Here is an 18,417-nt window from a genome sequence, read left to right as displayed (position 1 = left end):
TTCCTGCCGGTGTATTCGTTGCACGTGCACTATGGAGGCCGCTCCGCACAGCTTGCCGCTACCTCTCCCAGGCACCACCGCTGTTGGTTCCCCTTCGTGGCACCTTGTGCTGCCCTCCGCGGTCCCTGGCTTCCCAGCGCTGCTGGCCCGATCCCGCCCCCACCTCCGCAGCACCAAGACCAGGCCCGCAGCACCGCAGTCACCGGTGGCCCTAGGAAAGGGCTTCCAGCCACCACCACACCACACATCTGGCCACTGAGTTCTGCTGCATCCGCCCCTCAGTCCGGCACCGTTCTGGGTTCCAAGCGCCTGCTCCCGGAGCCTCGGAGGCGCACGATGCTACCGCAGCCCCCACTGTGCCACAAAGCTGCGTCTCCCCGTAGGTCCTCTCCAGCGGTCTCGACGTTGCCGCGGACTGCACCACTGTTCCGTCTCTGGGCTGCCGCTTGCACGACAGCGACACCGGCTCAGGGCCACAAAGCCTACGCCATCACCAGTGCGGGCGCCATCTTGGGTCTCCCATCCTCTCGGCCGATCCGATGCCGTCGCAGTCCTTTGTCCGCGCCACCCAACGATCTGCACTGGAACCTGTGCGGAGCGGCGGACTGCCTGCTGCGCTCCCTCTGCTATCGGTCCCTCAGCGCCGACCTCAGCAGATCATGAGCAGCGGGTCGCGGGTTAGTTCTTCCTGGCGATCCCGGCCGCCATCTTGTGACTGCTCTGCCGATGTCGCCTGCCCTACAAAATTGCAACTTTAAAGGGTGCCCCGAGTTACCAAGGTGCACCCCTGCGGGCAGAAAGGCCTCGGGAATCGTTCCGACGTCCTTCTCCGTCTTTAGAACCGCATCTCAGGCAGTTCGCAGGATAATCGGCAGGATCAGGCTCGGAGCTAGCCGCTCACGCCGCCTCCGCCATCGGCGCCCAAACCACCTCCCAACCCAGCCCTCTCCAGCACTGCATTTAAGGACCAGTACTTCTTGGAGAAGCCTTCTCAAAGTCTACCACAAGAGAAGCTGCAGGCCCACAAAGACTCAGAGTCTGAGAGAGGGCTACCTGGACTCTACGAACAGAGTGCCTCAAACTTCAGTCTGGCATGAAGCCGCATTGGTCTGGATGGATCAAAGAAGGAAGGCACAGAGTATCCGATTAGCCAGCACTTTAACAAATATTTAATTTTGAATGCCAAATTGATGAGAGAAATAAGCCTCTAGGAGGAGCATCTATCCTGAGGCTGGCCCGGTTTAGGGAGTACCACAATTGTGGCCGTGGCTAGTTCCCAAGGGAACGCCTCCGGGGCAGCTGACTCTCCATACACTGCCAAAAGGTGGGGTGGCAGGGCATTCTGGAACCACTGGAAGTACTCTATTGGGGCCTGAAGTCCTGCCTGAGGACATATTTAGAGCGCCTCGCCGAACTTCTCCATCGTAAGTGCTTGATCCAGCTCCTTGGCCAGCGACTGGGGGATCGAGGGCAGCGTGATGTCCCTGAGCACCCGAGCTCGATCTCATGAGAGGGCAATGGTGCCCTGCATACAGGGCACAATCTGCAAAGGCCTGCTCCACAGTTGCACACTGGCGTCCACAACCGACCGCACTACCGAAAGTGACCTCCCTGGTGGCCAGCCAATGGAGAAGCTTCCCAGACTTGTCCCCATGCTCGTAGACCCTTTGTGTCATAGCCCTTCAACGCTGTTGGGCTTCGTTTCAGCGAGACCTGCTGTAGGTGAGAGCAAGCCCATGCCAGTCGACGATCAAGGGCCGCTAAGTGTTGCTTCTGGGCCTCCAGAAACATTGTCGTCTCCAATTAATTTGGCCGTGTACCCTGCACATTTTCTTTAATCAAACCACAAAGGGTGGGTTTACCAGCTTCCCACAGTGTACCCGCCAACTCCACAAAGCTCTCATACACCTCAAAGTGAGCATGGATTTCGGATTCAGTAAAGTTGCAAGGTATCACACGTTAATCTGCTACATGGGTCTCGGTTACGTAACTGGCAGCCCAGTCTGAAATAAGAGGGTGCGTAGGAAGTTGGCTCTGTATTTTATACACCAAAGTAAGGTATAGTGAGCATAGAGTCCAGGGAGTCCCCAGAGGTATAGCAAAGGCTAAATTAGATATGTACTAACCGTTAAGCATTTATTGAAATCACTCAGGCAGGCACTGATGCACACACTTGGAGACCGAGTCCAGACCAATTAATGAAGTATAAAAAAAAGTATACTTATGTTTTATTTTAGCACCAAACGGGACTTGGCACAGATGAGTAAAATATACTTTCAAATGCAAGACTGGCAAGGAAATGCAGTTGTACTTGAAATTGCAGTTGATACAGGTTTGTCTCACTATTTAATGCAGTTTATATAATACTGTAAGTACTTTCAGATGACTTTTCAGTTACTTCAGGATTACTTTGAGTACTTTTGGTGGTATGCCTATATACCACACCTAAGGATCTCTACATACTAGGTAGGTACGACTTTTTATATTTTGCAATTGAATATCCTTTTCTTCATACAACACAGTTCAACACTTAGGCATTTTGTAGGCCCAAAAATCTCTTTACATGTGTTCATATGGGAAAACGTGTTAGCAGTTTTGAAGGTAAGTACCCCACTCATAAGGATGAGTTTTGGGGGTTAGGACCAAGTTTCTCTAAGGTCTAGATTAGCACTCAAGTTGCGGCACTGGGGCAGCTGAGTGCAGGGGCCTAATGTTAGCCAATGGGGATAAGGGGGCCTTCGGTTAGGGACTGCTGACGAGCAGGCCACTCAGTTGTGGGACCAGGCTCCTGGTGTCAAGGTCAGCACTGTAGGGGCACACTGCCAGCACAGGATCTGCACCAATAGCTGCACTCAGGCGGCAGGGTGCAAAACGGATTTTGTGGACGCTGTGCTTTCCAATAGAGCACTTCGGTGGTGAAAACTTTACAGATGGCCCATCTTTTAAAGCAAAACAGGCACACAAACATAGCTTAATACCGGGTGCACACAGTTTTGTATGTGACTTAGAAATTGTAATGCTGAGACTATGGTCTAATAGCTCAAGGCTGCTTACAATACTTAGTATGTACTTAGTATGTTGTATGTAGACTCTTTGCCTTGTTGCAAACTTTTTTTCTGCAGAGCCTAAAAACATGCATGGTCATAATGGACACAAGTTGTCAACTGACACAGGGTTACTTTTCAGTGCAAACACTTCTAACGTGTTCAATACCTGTACACACCACACACACCTGTGATGCATTAAGAGCACATGTGTTTTTGTAAACACTTACACAAGTTGTGAAGTTTCTAAAAAAAATACTTAGGATCTGAGCATTTGTTGGACAACATAAAGAAAGGAATTGGTGTCTAGACTGATTCTGGACACCCCCCGCAGGATATGTCGACCTATAGACCTGCTAGCTCACAGTGCCACAATAAGCCCCCTAACCTTATCAAGGAGCGAATAGTTTCTGGCAACCATCGAACATGACCACCCTTGACCCTTCAGGGATCGTGGAAACAGTGCAGTACTTTTCACTCAGTCAATGGTGCTCACTTAGTCTCAGAGAGATACACAGAATAAACTTTGGTGACATTTTCAATAAGCATTTATTGAACCAGCGTCATTCTAGTATAAAATATGTTTGATGCGACAATCAATAGACTGAAGCTAACATAAGCGATTACAAGCACCAACAGAGTAAATAGAAGGTAGAATTCTACCATGGTGCTAAAACAGAGAATATATGCAGGCATATAATCATGACAGGGATAATCTTCGACGAAAAGCTGAATTTTGCTAACCATGCCAATCAGCATCTTCAGCCTTCCACAAACTCAGACTCCTAAGAAAAATCTTACCATTTCTTCCAGACAATGCAAGGAAAACGGCGGTGAGCTCCTTGGTACTTTCATCCTTGGATTACTGCAATGGATTATTTGCGAATGCTCAATCTCGGGTGGTGGCCAAATTACAATTTATCCAAAATGCAGCGGCAATGCTACTGTCTGGCACCCCCAAATTTAAACCCATTAAGCAAGTAATCGGGAACTACCACTGGCTAACTGTTAGAAATCGGATCAGATTTAAAACCTTATGCCTCACCTTTAAAGCATTACATGGTCTAGTCCCGGTGTTTCTCAAACAAGCTTATCTTCTATCAACCCAATAGACCACTTAGATCTGAACATCTGCACCAACTGACAGTGCCACGGACCAGGACTGTCACTTGGGGTGACAGATGTTTCACAAACACCGCCGCCAGACTCTGGAATACTCTTCCGATGGTGATAAGATCTACCCCTTCATTGTTTCAGTTTAGAAAGCTGCTGAAGACATGGTTGTTTGACCAATAACTTCTCTGTTCACTGTACCACTTTTGAAGTTTGATAATGTTCTCACTGAGATAATAAGCTGAGTTACAGCGCCAAGACACCCACGGGTGAAAGTCGCGCTTTACAAATCTTAAAAATAAATAATCATTCGTACTCCTACGATGCTAACCTTACCTAAGTGTACCTAGCATATATGTGGGTGTAAAGCCAAGAATCCCCTAGGAAAGTGCCAACCCCATTACAAGACGGGAGAGAATGAAGGACCCCATCTCTGTCACGAGTTCGTAACCCTTCAAGGGATGTCATACCGCTGTGTGTTGAAGCTTCTGCAGTCCTGGACCTCAGTGTCTGTGTCAGTGTGGAAGTGTCTCCTCTCCTTCACTAGTGAAGGTCTACTTCTATTATACATAAAAAGTGGCCTCAGGTTCTACCACAATCAATATGTTATGATTATGATTATGCAGATGAGACGCTTTAACGCCACTTTTTTGGCACAACGCTGATGTTAAATCTCGCAATGCTCTTAAATGTACTCCTGATAGATCTGCTGAACATATTTGTGAGGTCTTCATATTGTAGTGTAGTTCCTATATTCCCAATAGGCTCAGCGCATTGGAATAGTATATCCTATAGATTTGACATAGGACTTATGTCGACTAGGTCTCTATTGAATATACTAAACTTAATTGTGAGTGTCAGCTAGCTCAGAGGTCACTAGAAACTTTCTCGAATTCACAAAAAGGGATTAGTTTCTGACAACCGCATAAACATGATAACTTTGTTTCCCAAGAATAGGAATTGTATCTCTAGAGTCGTGGAAACTATTGATAATTATTTAGCTCAGTCAATCATGCATGCTTCGTTTCAACAGAGGTGCAGAGAACTAGAGAGACGGGTGTTTTCAATAAAAGGTTTTATTGAACAGTCTTCTTTCTCATGCAAGTAAAGTGAACTGCTACAATCTTAATGCAGGCTGCAAAGTATAATGCATACAGCGAGAATAGTATTATAAAATACTGTAAAAGCATTGTATGGTTTCTAAGCCATATAAAAATACATACATAAATACATAGGCTAAAATACTCAACTGGTGCTTCTAAAATACGCCTACCCCAATGTACCTAACCTAAGTCTCGTACGCGGGAGGGAGTAAGTATTGTGTAGCATAGGTTTGCTTTTCTTTGCCAAGAATCTATCCAAGATTTCTCTTGGGTTCTAATCAGCTCCATACCTTAGTTTAGAATGAAGGAGGTCAGGTATCTCTGTCTCGGGACTCGATTTCCCAACACCCAGCAAGGGGAGTTTGGAAACACTGGAGCTGGATTCTCAGCGAGAGAAAGGACAGCTTCTCGATCAGTGCGTCATCTGGAGGGTCGGCTTCCTTCGGCACTTGCTGTAGCGAGCTGCGCCGGGGAAGTAGATAGTCCAACTGCTCCGAACCACTGTGTCTTGCTAGAGCAAATGAAGGCATATTATACCTTGACGGTGCAATTCACACACCTGTCCTTCCTGATGTTGCAGATGTACTTTCTAACCTACATACAGAAGCAAACCTTAACAGCCCGTTCTATAGTTTAGAGATGTGTTTTAGTAGTTTGGTTATTCGCAAAGCTTTTGGCGCCCAGGATCCATCAGAGGGCTGGATAGTCCTAATCGCACAGCAGTTCGTGTGAAGCAAGGACGCCATCTTCTCTTGGGTTCGAGTTGATTGAGCTATATGGAGCTCAAGGTGCCATTTACAAAGTTTTATGAATGTTGTATCCTCCATTATAGTTATTTACAAACAGTAGTGTAAAAGCTATGCCTTATAACTTCTCTAAAATAAGCTAAATAATCCAGTTTCAGCCCATATCCCCAGGCACCCAATGTGCACAAGTTAAGTTTTGTCACTCGCTGTGGAACTGCTCCATTGACTGAAGTGGGATGACCTTTTGCCCCATAATCTATGCTGTGGTGGGTGTAAGCGAAATGTGAATAGCAGTTGAACAGACAAGTAACCTGAAGAGGTCTGAAACATATGTACATATATGTTTTTGTTTATTTTATTTTTTTGTTTCGCAATTCTTTATTGAAACTTAAAAGCATACATATAGGTACTGTACAACGTAATAGGCATACAAGAGTCTATTGATAATAAAGATGTGTGCAATTTGAAAGAAAGGAGAATGAAAGGAAAGGAACAGATAGGAAAGAATGGAAATAGATAATGGGAAAAAGGAATAAAGGACTATTAAACATAGTATGCATAGTAACCCTTAATGTTCATTATTCATAGTAACAAGATAGACTAGACAGAGTAAATCATGGGTATGAGGAACAGAATTAAAGATGATCATTAAAACGTACTGGGTGGTTATAAATAAGAAAGTTTGCCTTTTCCTTATCCGGAGTAAGAGGGAACATAGGAAAGGAGAGGGGATGAGATGGGGGAGGGAAGGAGAAGGGAGAGGAGAAAGAGGGAAGGGGAAGATGCAAGCGCAGTAAGAAAAAAGAGGAAATAGAAGAGGAGGAGAGGGATTCCTCTTGATATCCAACTAAGCCAGCTAAGCGCACAACCATTTATTCTTAGGCTCTCATTATCCCAAAGTGGGGCTTTAGAATGTAAACGGTAAGCAATTCCTAAAAGACGATGTGCTCGGTGCCATGCTTGATAGGTACATTTCATCAATGGGTGCGGATGGGATATTCGTGGATTAGGAATGCAAGGCCGTCATCTTGTTATGTCATGCTATTTTAATTTATAGAGTGCACGTATACCCGTAGGTGTCCTGGCGATTTAAGTAGTGAGTGTTCCGTTGTGACCCATTGTGGGGTGGGGGGGGGGTGGGTTCAATTATGTCTGGAAATAAATAGGCTATTTCGTTGTAAATGTATGCGTGGTAAAAGCATATAAAATGTAATGCCATGCGTTATAATGGCATTGTGGAGACATGGTACTTTCTTAATGAAAGTATGCGGAGTGATGGTATGCGGAAAGAAAGTTGCGGAATAATGGGTGTTTACCCTCCCCCGTTAAGTACATTGGTGGCACGGCGGCCCACATCTCCAGCAACATACTCATATTTTTTCACCACCCATTTGAAAAATGCACAGGTCTCTCTCTCATTGATGGCCAGCACCGACATACACTTTTAGACACACCTTCCGCCACAAGTTCTAGAATTGCAAACTTTAAAGCTGGGGAGCAAAGTTCGAATCTCAGCATCAGCTCAACATCCTGTGATACCAGGCAAATCGCTTTGTCTCCCCGTGCCTACCACAAATGAATGTGTTCTTCTGTAATGTAAATTGCGCTCATGCCATGTTGTCGAGTTTGCGCTATATAATATTGCAAGGAGAAATAAAGTAGGGAAACAAGAGTTCACACACTACTGAACGCGCACTCTTAAGTGTATCAGCAGTGCACTGTGAATCGGAGTGTTTCACAGGCCTGTCACAGATAAGAAATGCTATCAAAATGAAATCCCACAAAACAATATACTACTGGCCGGCAGCAATTCATACCCGGACAACGTCTGGACAGGCTGCTAGTATACATATATATTGTAATGTGAAATATATGTAAATGAATTTTAAGTATTTATTTCTAACCGAATTAATGTTCTGTAACATATTGTATCAAATTTAATGTATATTAATTTAAATCTATACATTTAATTTAAAAGTGCATTTTAAACAATTTAAAAAAACACCCTGACTTTTCACTTTTATTTAATATTTACAAAGGTTTGTCAAAAATAGTTTACATTTAATAAATATATTGTCTCAGTTTTATTTTTCACTTTTAATAAACTAATTATTCATCAATTATATTTATTTCCCTCCTTTGTTTTCTGTAGGAGTGTGTTGCAGTAGCAATATCTATGAGAGGCCATGTGTGGTGCTTAACATACTCCAAGTCTGCACTGGAGTTAATTTATGTGTTTTGACAGCACGTTCACAATACAGCTGTAGTAACTTTAGGAGCATAGTTTGTGAATAGCAGTGGTCTTACTCTTTGTGAGTGTTTGTATTTGCATGCCCCTCCTCTCATTTATTAGTAATGTATTCTCTATTTCTCAGCTAATCCCCCTTGTTCCTATCGCTTTTAATATAAAAATGTATGCCTATGTGGCGACAATGTCTGCACAGTAAAGATGAGAAAGGTCTAAAATTTTGTGAATAGACATTTGTAGTACGTGAGTAGTACTACTTTTTGTACTATAAAATGCTGTTTGTGAATATGCCCCAATGAGTTCTGCATAGAAGAATGTGTCGACCTTTGTGTTAAATTGTACAGTTGTATATTTGAAGGTTTCTTTCTCAAAGTGTGTTTGTATTGCATTTCAGGTTCTTGCGGAAAAGGTTCACATGAGAGCCTTGTCCATAGCCCAGCGAGTAAAACTGTTGCAGCAGGGACTTAATGACAGATCAGGTGAGAATATTTCACATTTCTTTTGGCTGTTTTCAAAGGTTTATAATACCCTTGCACTTCAGAAGCATAATTACTGTGCTGGGGATATTTACTGCCATTTGTTACCACCAGAACAGGATCTTGTAAAGGAAGGAAGTTTTGTTTATACATGTGACTCACTCCACTTCCTGTATTGCTAGGTTTGGTGGTTGAGGGGCCAATCTAATACTTCCTTCTGCAGGAATCTACATTGGACCTGATAGTCGTCGGTAGGAATCTCAGCAAGTCCACTCTCCTTTCATCCTTCTAAGGTGGATAAAATGCGTGCTATTGAGTTGGATAACAAACATCAGTTATTCTGCATTATGAAACAGACATTTGAATGTGTTATAGGTGCAATGTTTCAGCGGGTTTCTTTATTTGCCTTGCCGAAAGCCATGCATCTGATTCTCTACTCTGAAACGTTTTGCAATGTTGTTATACTCCAGAAGCATATTGGAAACTCCTGTGCAGTTTAGATTGTTTTTCTGGAGACTAAACTAATGTACAGTACCCTTCTTCTGACCACACCAATAGCTGTTTCTGTTAGGGAAGTTCACTTTAAGGCCACAAGCGCCTCCTTTTTGCTTACGTCGGTGGTAGGATCCTATCTGCTGTTGCAAAAGTACACTTCTCCACAGCCTTTACTCCCAACTTCAAGTGCTTGAGCATTTATAATTCTGACCAAGCCCCACAGTAAGCTTACTGATTCTCTGGCTTCTACAGCCATCGTCAGAATTTATAAGGGAACTCTGTTAATCCTTTGTTAATCCTAGACTGTATATGTAACAAGAGGGCTCTTAACATCCAGTCTTATCTAGCGCTAGGCACTTGCCTGTGGATGCTCCAGCTGATCATTTTCAGCACAGACCATCTTTGCATAGTCTAAGAATATCTAAAGTTTAAAGAAGGCAGCTCTTCCCATCCAATACTAAAGAGTCTGGTGGTTCAAGTGTTGTCCTCAAAGCAGAAGCAAAATATCTTCCATTCTGCTCCTCTAGACATAGAATCTGAGAAACTTGATACTTTGGGTGGCAAGGTATTTACCACCAGCGTTGTTTTCTAATCTTCCAGTGCCACCTGCCTTTTGGGCTGCTGAACCTTATGGAAATTGGCAAAACAATCAGTAATCAGCTCCTCAATCTGGCGGGCGTAGAGAGAATCAATGTTATCACAATTAGATCATTACAAACTCATGGGTCAGTCAGCTGAGCTCCCATGTTAATATCCTACCCTTCCTATCGCTGGAGCACCCCACCCCCTGTCCTTCATAGTGTGCTTGCAGACCAATGCCCTGCTATTCAGGATATCATGGAGATGGAGATATTTGCCTTAATGGAAAACAGGGCTCCAGAGAATTAAAAATACATTTTCTAGAGCGCAGCTGTTGAACTTGGCCCTTTTTGCAGGGTCATTCCTGAACTTTTTGCCTTCCTCCTGTATTTTGTCTGACCTGTTTTTGTTTGGATTCATGACTCTGGGCACTTTACCACTGCTGATCAGTGCTAAAGTGCATGTGCTCTCCTTATTTTAAATTGATGTATGGATTAGTGACTCCATGATTGGCTTATGTGGTTTACTTGTCAGACCCTAGTACAGTGCACTGCTTGTGCCCAGGGCATGTAAATCATCTGCTGCTGGTGGTCTTGCAGCACTGCTTGTGCCACCCATCGGAGCAGCTTGTAAAGTGTGTCTCAGGCCTGCCATTTCAGAGCTTGTGTGCAGTCTGGCAAAATGCCATGTTGACTGGCAAGTGCACTCACTTGCCAGCCCCTAAACCATCCCTTTTCTGCATATTAGTCACCCCTATGGTAGGCCCAAGGGCAGGGTGCATTGTAGGTAAAAGGTAAGACCTGCCCTGATGTGTGTGACATGTCCCGATGGTGAGTTACAGCCATTTTTGGTTTTCACTATTGCAAGGCTACCTGTTCCCTATAGGCCCGAATGGGCAGTTTGAGTATAACATCTTATTTTCCTACCTGACTCGGGGAACTACGTAGAAATTAGAGTTTAGTATGCCTGAACTCCGAATGATAAAAAAACATATTTTTTAGCAAAGTTGGTTTTAACATTCTGTGTTCGAAAAAAACACTTTTAGTAAGTATGTATTTTCTTGCCTAACTATCAAAGCCTGCCTCTGCTAGGTTGTGTATTCCTTGTCTGAAATTTGAGTGACGGGGCTGGGGGTTTCCAGTAGACTGGGTGAGTCATCACAGGGCTGAATAGAGCTATCTGCATGTAGATGGGTGGGAAGAGTTGCACCTGGGACCTGAAAAGGGCTGTGCCTGCCTTCCACAATGCTGACTACACCTCCTGTAGTGCATCTGATGTCCCTGGCCCACAATGTCAAAGGAAAGAAGGAATCTTGTCAACAAAGTGCTCCAGGACTGCACAGAACTGGTTTGGACTGGGTACAGGACCCTCTGCCTTCAGAGGACAAAGGACTTGCTAGTATAAATATGGGGATCCAGACCCCAGAACTTTGGATCACTTTTGGGAAACAAGAAGAACCTTTGCTGAGGAGAGGAATCCAAAAGAAGCTGAAGGGGTAGACTATCCCTAAGCTGAGTGCTGTTGGAAATTTGAGTTTGCCTCATGCTGAAGTCTCAGGGATAACAGACTTCACCAACCAGCTCCCCTGAATTCCCTTGCTGGGAATTTGAAGTGCCTACTGTTGTGCTGGGCCTTCTGAGAGACTGCGTGTCACATGGAGCTGGAAGCGAGAGTCACGGAGTAGAAGCGTGATGCCGTCGCAGCCGCTGTCGTCACATCACTGAAGAATGTTGTCTCTTCTGTCGCCTCACATCACCGGAGAAGAGTGTCGCCATCGCAGTAGACACTGTTGCATAACTGGAGAAGTGTCGCTGCCACAGCCCCTGTCGTCGCATCACTGAAGAAGGGTGTCACTGCTGTCGCCTCACATCACCGGAGAAGAGTGTCGCATCACCGGAGAAGTGTCTCGCATGACCTTTTCGTGGCTCAGAAGATTCGTTGAGTCACTGCACGGCCGTCGTGGGTGCACGCATTGCCTCGTCATTGTTGCATCAAGAAGACGACCAAATTTTGTTTAATTTTTACCGGTTCTTCATCGCATCACAGCGTTTGCGGGTCGCAACACCACAGAAGCACAGTAAGAAACAGACGCATCACCTCCCCAGGTGGAGAAGAACCGACGCATCACTGTCCCCTACGCAGCAGTAGGGAACCGGCGCATCACCGTTCTTACGTGTAAGGAACCGACGCATCACCTTCCCTGCAACTCTTTCGTTGTATAGCGATATGCATCCAAAGGTACATTGAACTTAGTGTTGCATTTACCACCTATAGAGAACTAAGCTATTTCTACCATTTTTAAAGTACAGTATTGTGGATTTTTGTTGTTTGTGGTTTTGTGTTAAGTCTATATCAAAATACTTAACTACAACTTGTGTGGTGTCCATCTGTAGTGTTATCACTGGGTTACTGTATGTGTTCACAAATGCTTCACACACTGCCTCTGAGATAAGCCTGCCTGCTCGTGCCTAGCTACCAAGGGGGTGAGCAGGGGGTATTTTAGAAGTGTACCCCCTTACCCTGACTAGATGCAAGGGTCCCTATTTTGTCAAAGGTACCTACCTCTGTCAACTAGAGACCCCCAAATCTAACAGCAGATATCATCCGGAGGTATGTGGGTGCTAAGACAACAGAGCGAGAAATAGCATACAGCAGAGCCAGAAAGATAGTGCTACTTGTCTTCAAACTTTTCCGAAATTCCAAGAGAATTGATTTATTCTTAAGTTCTAATAGGAAAGAGTTCCACAGCTTTGCTGTGCAGGGTACGAAGCTCTTTCCACCAAATGTACCCTTTCTGGTTTTAGGGATGATCAGGTTTCCACTAAAGGAAGAGCGAAGAGACATTGTGGGGGTGTATCATTGATAAAATTGTTCTAGATGACCAAGGCCATGTAGAGACTTAAAGGCTATGCAAAGAACCTAAAATTGGATGTGTTTACCAATGATTCGCCAGTGTAAGCGACCCAGCGCCTGGGATACAGAGTTGTCTGGGACTACCCAGCATCAAACGAATGCAGTTTATTCTGAAAGCTTTTTTGGATGTTAGTAAACAATCTGTTACAATAATCCAGTTTGGATGTGATAAGGGCAGCAACTACATTCTTTTGTAGTGTCAGTGGAGTATAAGGCAGAACCTTTATATAAAGCTTCAGAATGTAGAAGCATGATGAAGCGATGTGGTTTATCTGGCCTTCAAAAGATAGTTTGGTGTCAAAAATCACCCCTAAATTTTTCACCTTAACACTAGGTGTGGGAAGAGTACCAAGATCCTGAGGCCACGAATTGTAGACCAAAAGGAAGGGTTATTTCCAAATAGCAGGAGATCCGTTTTTGATTAATTTAATTTATGGCAATTATACCCCATCCAGCTGCCTATATCTCGAAGCTGTCATGAGATTTATCTGCAGTGTTAACTGAATTACCAGTTACCTACACAATGATTTGCGTATCGTCTGCATAGGAAACAAAGGCAAAGCAATGGGATTTAATCAATGACGCTAATGGCGTGCCATATAGATTAAGAAGCGTGGGGTTCGAAGAAGACCCATGTGGCACCCCACATGGCAGTGAGAAAGATGGTTACACAAAATCTCCTAGGTTTACTGCTGGGATTCGATTTGCAGACCTTCCAGGATATCGCGATTTGCCGCGAAATCAGCACTTTTGTAAAAATGCTGCGATTTTTACAAAAGTGCCCACGAAATCGGCACTTTTGTAGAAATCGTGGTATTTTTACAAAAGCTAATCCATGCCACTATATCCTGGGGGGTCTGCACAGAGGGTCTCGAGGCATGTCTATCCGTGCGTCTTACTGCATGAATACAGAGCATTTCAAGGCAAGCCCCTACCTATGCGTCTCACTTCGCAGGATACAGAGCGCCTCACGGGAATGTCTATCATTGAGTCTCACTGCACGGAGTGGACAGAATCACTGCATCACTACGCGGGATACAAAAACGTCTGTTCTTGTGTCTTACTGCACAGGAAACAGAGAATTTCAAGGCAGGGGTACCTTTTGCGTCTCACTGCGCAGGATACGGAGCCACTCGGGGCATGTCCATCCTCGAGTCTCACTACACGGACCACACAGCCTCAGAACATCACTGCTCACGGGATACAACGCGTCTTAAGGCATGTCTGCTCTTGCGCCTCACTGCATTCACTTGTCGAGATGCAAAGCATTTATCAACGCATCTCGACTATCCTTGCATCTCATTGACCACTGTACGGATTACAGAGCCTCTCCAGCTCACTGCATCACTGCAAAAAATAAAGAGCAGCTCCAGGCATTTGTATTCTCTCAAACTCACTGTATCACTGCACGGGATAAAGAGTATTTCAGTTCTTTCACTGTTTGGCTCAAAAGAATACAAATAATAAAGGGAAACCTCCACCTCACCTCCAGGCATTGCTGCACGAGATATGCGCATACGCATATCCGGGCATTTCGATCCGCCATCAGAACGTATCACTTCACAGGTTTCAGAATACCCCAGGGTGGTTTTAGATAATCTCATCTCACTCTATCCCTGCACAACATAAAGAGCTCCACAGGCATTTCCATCTTTGCATCTCACTGTATCAAGGTACAGGTATAGGTACATAACAGTCCAGGGCATTTCCAATCTATTTCGCTGTTCAGGATAAAGAAGTTCCACAGGCATTTCCATTCTCTCGCTGAATCACTGCAAGTGGCAAATTGATTCTCGAGGTATTTCTATTCTTATGTCTTACTATTTCACTGCACGGCATAAAGAGTCTCTCTGGACATTACTAACCAACCTCACAGCATCAATGCATGGAATAATGAGCTTCTCCAGGCACTATTTTTCCTGCTCACTGTATCACTATACGCAATAAGCAGCATCTCCAGAGACTTCTATCCATCCATCTCACTGCATGGGCGAAAGAGCCCCTCTGGGCATTTCTATACGCCTGTCTGGTTATATCAGTGCACGGGCTAGAGAGCCCCTTGGTCGTGTCTATCCCTTCCATCTCACTGCATTACTGCACGGGCTAAACAACACCTCAGGTCATTTTTAACCTTCAGTCTGATTGTATCACTGGAGAAGCTAAAGAGCATCTTCACACATTTCTATCCTCCTGTCAGACTATCACTGCAGTGGATAAAAAGCATCTCTGGACATTTCTACCCCCCTGCCTGACTGTATCACTGCACGGGCGAAAAATGGTTTCCGGGCACTTCTATCCTCTCATTTCACTGAATTGCTGCACAAGCTAACCAGTGGTTGTGTGACGGAACCACGCATGCAATTACCACTCATGTTGATTCCACCCGGTCTGAACCACACAAGTCTTAACCACGCATACGCCTTTACTATGCATGCCTTTACAATCACATGTGCATACTCGAATATCTGTACATGCTTTTCGAGGGAAACAAAGTGTCTACATTGTAATTAAACCAAATATACATAGCTACATGTTGTTAAATAACTAAAATAGCTAAGATATCTGTGTTTGTTGTAGGAAAAATGGCCAAATAAAATGCCGCAAAATTGCCGCAAAATTTCCATATTTGTGCCGCTAAATTTCCATTTTTGTGCCGCTAAATTTTCGAATCCATGCCGCTATTTCCTGGGGGGTCTGGATTTGTTGGAAAATATGTCATGAATTCTAAGGCTTTATCCTTGATTCCTATCTGGCAAGCTGGGCAACAAGGATAGTGTCGTTGACCGTATCGAATGCGGCTGAAATATCCAGTAGAATCAGGGCTGAGTTTCCCCTGCCATCTACAGTCTGGCTGATTTCTTCAGTGGTGATCAATGCAAGCTCTGTGCTGACTACGGAATCCAAACTGCGTGGATCAAGGATCTGATTAGCATTTATAAAGTTGGTCAAATCCTGATTGACAACCTTTTCCACTACGTTGGCTGGAAATGGCAAACAGGAGATCAGCCTATAGTTGTTGGGGGTCACTGACCTCTAAATAGTTTTTTTTCCATAAGTGGGAGGAGAGAAGCTATACTCCACTCTCTCTGGAAATAATTTGTGCTAAAAAGCTCTCTGGAAATAATTTGTGCTAAAAAGGCAGGCCACTGGATTTTGTCAATTTTAGTTTCTGGTCCCCAAGAACTGCAGAGGCCTGCGGTCTATTCTGGTTCTCCAACTTCCGAGCTGGTTCATTTGGCAAGTTCAAAATGCTGTCCCTAAGAACCAGGATTCTGGAGCGTGAAGTGAGGAGATTGGTCTGTGTCCCTGGATCTCCAGAACGCTCAAATCCATCTTTATGTCCTACTCGCCCGCAGGCTCTATTTGAGGTAAAGTGTGGGATTTAATACTCAGTTGGGGGTCCTTCTTTTTCCGACTGTCAATGGATCCATGTCCCTTCATGAAGATGCAGGCAATAATTGCAGCTTCGTTGTGTCAATCGGAGTGCCATACATTCACACACATGGGCAACTTACTGGTGTATCCACTGTCTCTGCTGTTGGCCTAGGAACCTCTCCAGAGGACGGTGACTCAACTCAACTACTTAGGCTTTATCATCAATGTCCGAAAGTATCACCTCAGTCCCCCACAAAAGCCTTCTCATAGGTTCGCAGATATTCGGGCAGTCATTCCATTGTGCCTGGGCCTCCCTTAGATTCTGTCCTGCAGGCCTTGCATTGGTACTTCAGGTAAGCTGGTGGTTTAAAACCCCCCAGTGTTGTCTGAAGAAGAAGTGGCTGCAACGCTAAGTCTCTTGGCTCAAATGTGGATTTTTCTGATTTATCAGGATTTGCACTGGCCCCTCCAACCATCTGAGGGGTTGCCCATTCATCCCTCTGCAGTGTCAGGCTGCTGTGGTCATGAATGCCTGCTCCATGGACTGGGCTCCTCCTCCTTTGAACCACATGGTTGCGTAGGGCCTTTGGCCCGTGTAGGATATACTCCAAGTAATTTTTATTGCAGAAAAAGACCAGCATGTTATGCAATCACTCCGCCTTCCCCTGTACAGGAGAGGCAATATGTTCAGAAGATATTTCATCACACGGCCATTCAGCCCACACCCCTGAGGTTGGGCGGCGCTTGTAAAATGTATGTTAAAGGCACACCAGTGCAGCCGGTGGAGGTAGTCCATATCACTGTACACATCTGCTTTTATAGTGTGGGATTGATTCCCACTGAAAACCCCCCAACTCCCCCCCCCTGCAACTTGTTAACTGTATAGCCACTTGATACACCTTCGGTTGGTATCAGGAGTTGTTGTTCACGCACATAGACCAATCAGACTCTCTCAATTCCCCCCCCCCCCCCCCGCCCCCCCCATCCCCTTCCACCATCCCCCCCCCCCCCCCCCCCCCCCCCGCCACCGCTCATTTCAACCAACTAGTCACCCCGACGGGGCGTCATGTACCAGCATAACCTCAATGTCCGGCGTGGTAATCAACACGTGTCTTGGTAGTTCATGGTTCACATTCAATGCTCCTCTCTCCTCCAAAGCCCTACCTCATTGCCCTCCCTCTAGGCCGTGATATTGCCTCCACTTGGCCCATACCCGGCGGAACTTTTTAGGACACCCCCTCGCCTTATAAGTCATCCTCTCCGCTGCCATGTAGAGGTCGAGCCCCCGTCTCCACTCCTCAAGGTTCGGCAATTCCGCTGCTCCCCAGTGTTTGGCGATGTCTCTCCTGGCGACTACTAGCGCCAGAGCTAGAAAAATGAGCTGGGGACGAGGTAGGTCCACCTCAGTGGTCAGGCCCAGCAGGGCTAGCTTAGGCTCCTGGTTGAGTTCCGTCCCCAAAACCTCTCCCAGCTCTGTAAAGATGTCAGACCAATAATGTTGTATGTTCGTACATTGCCATAGGGTGTGGTAGAGGTCCCCCTGGTGGCTACCGCACCCCAAGCATGTAGAGTCTGCGATTTTCCCCATTTTGAACAGTTTCACCCTATCAAAATATGTCCTATGCAGGATGTTGAGCTGGATGAGGCGGAGCCTGGACTTGATCGCCACCTCCCGGGGGTGCATAAGGACCATCTCCCAATCAATATCCTCCATCTCACCCACCTCTGCCTCCCACACTCCCCTCAGCTTCCCCAGGTCACCCAACATATTATTTGTCAAGGTTTTATAGGTGAGGGAGACCGCTTTACCCAATATATGTTCCTGGAGTAGTCTACCCTCCAATGGTGCGTATTCAGGTATGTCTGCGAGTTGTATCTGTTGTGCCCTCCAAGCGTGTTTCAATTGCATGTATTTGAATAACTGCGAGTGGTGGAGCCCGAATTCCGTCTTAAGCGCCTGGAAGTCCTTCAGTTCCCCCCTGTAGATCATGTCGCCTATGTGGGACATGCCGATGTCATCCCATCGCTGAAAGCCCATTAGTTTACCAAGCTCCGGGAGCCACCGGCAGTGCCACAAGGGTGTTTGTCTGGTGAGCTTCCCCTCCCAGCCCATGCGTTTGGTCGCCAGCCGCCACGCCTTAAGTGTGATTAACGTCGCCGGTAGCAATGACTTCCCAGCCTTTCCGCCATATAAATAGTATAGTACGTTTCTGTTGGAAAGCGTGTGTCTTTCAAGGATATACGTCGGGTGGTCTGCCGGGACATGGATCCAGTCGTTTATGGGCGTCAGGTGCTCCGCCCAGTAATAGGCCTCCAGATTCGGTA

General features: G+C 45.6%; 1 protein-coding gene across 1 annotated transcript in view; it reads left to right on the top strand.

The window, feature by feature from the left end:
* The window catches only part of NCAPG (non-SMC condensin I complex subunit G), a 344,632-nt gene that overhangs the window by 86,397 nt on the left and 239,818 nt on the right, over positions 1-18,417 (top strand). Inside the window, exon 6 of the mRNA XM_086964047.1 lies at positions 8,649-8,733. Coding sequence (XP_086820173.1) covers positions 8,649-8,733 — 85 coding nt within the window. The remainder of the gene's footprint in view (positions 1-8,648; positions 8,734-18,417) is intronic.

This window comes from Lissotriton vulgaris, chromosome 3_2 (assembly GCF_964263255.1).
Source record: "Lissotriton vulgaris chromosome 3_2, aLisVul1.2, whole genome shotgun sequence".
NCBI lineage: Eukaryota > Metazoa > Chordata > Amphibia > Caudata > Salamandridae > Lissotriton > Lissotriton vulgaris.
Note: the sequence above shows the minus strand (reverse complement) of the source record. Positions and strands in the feature narration are given on the sequence as shown.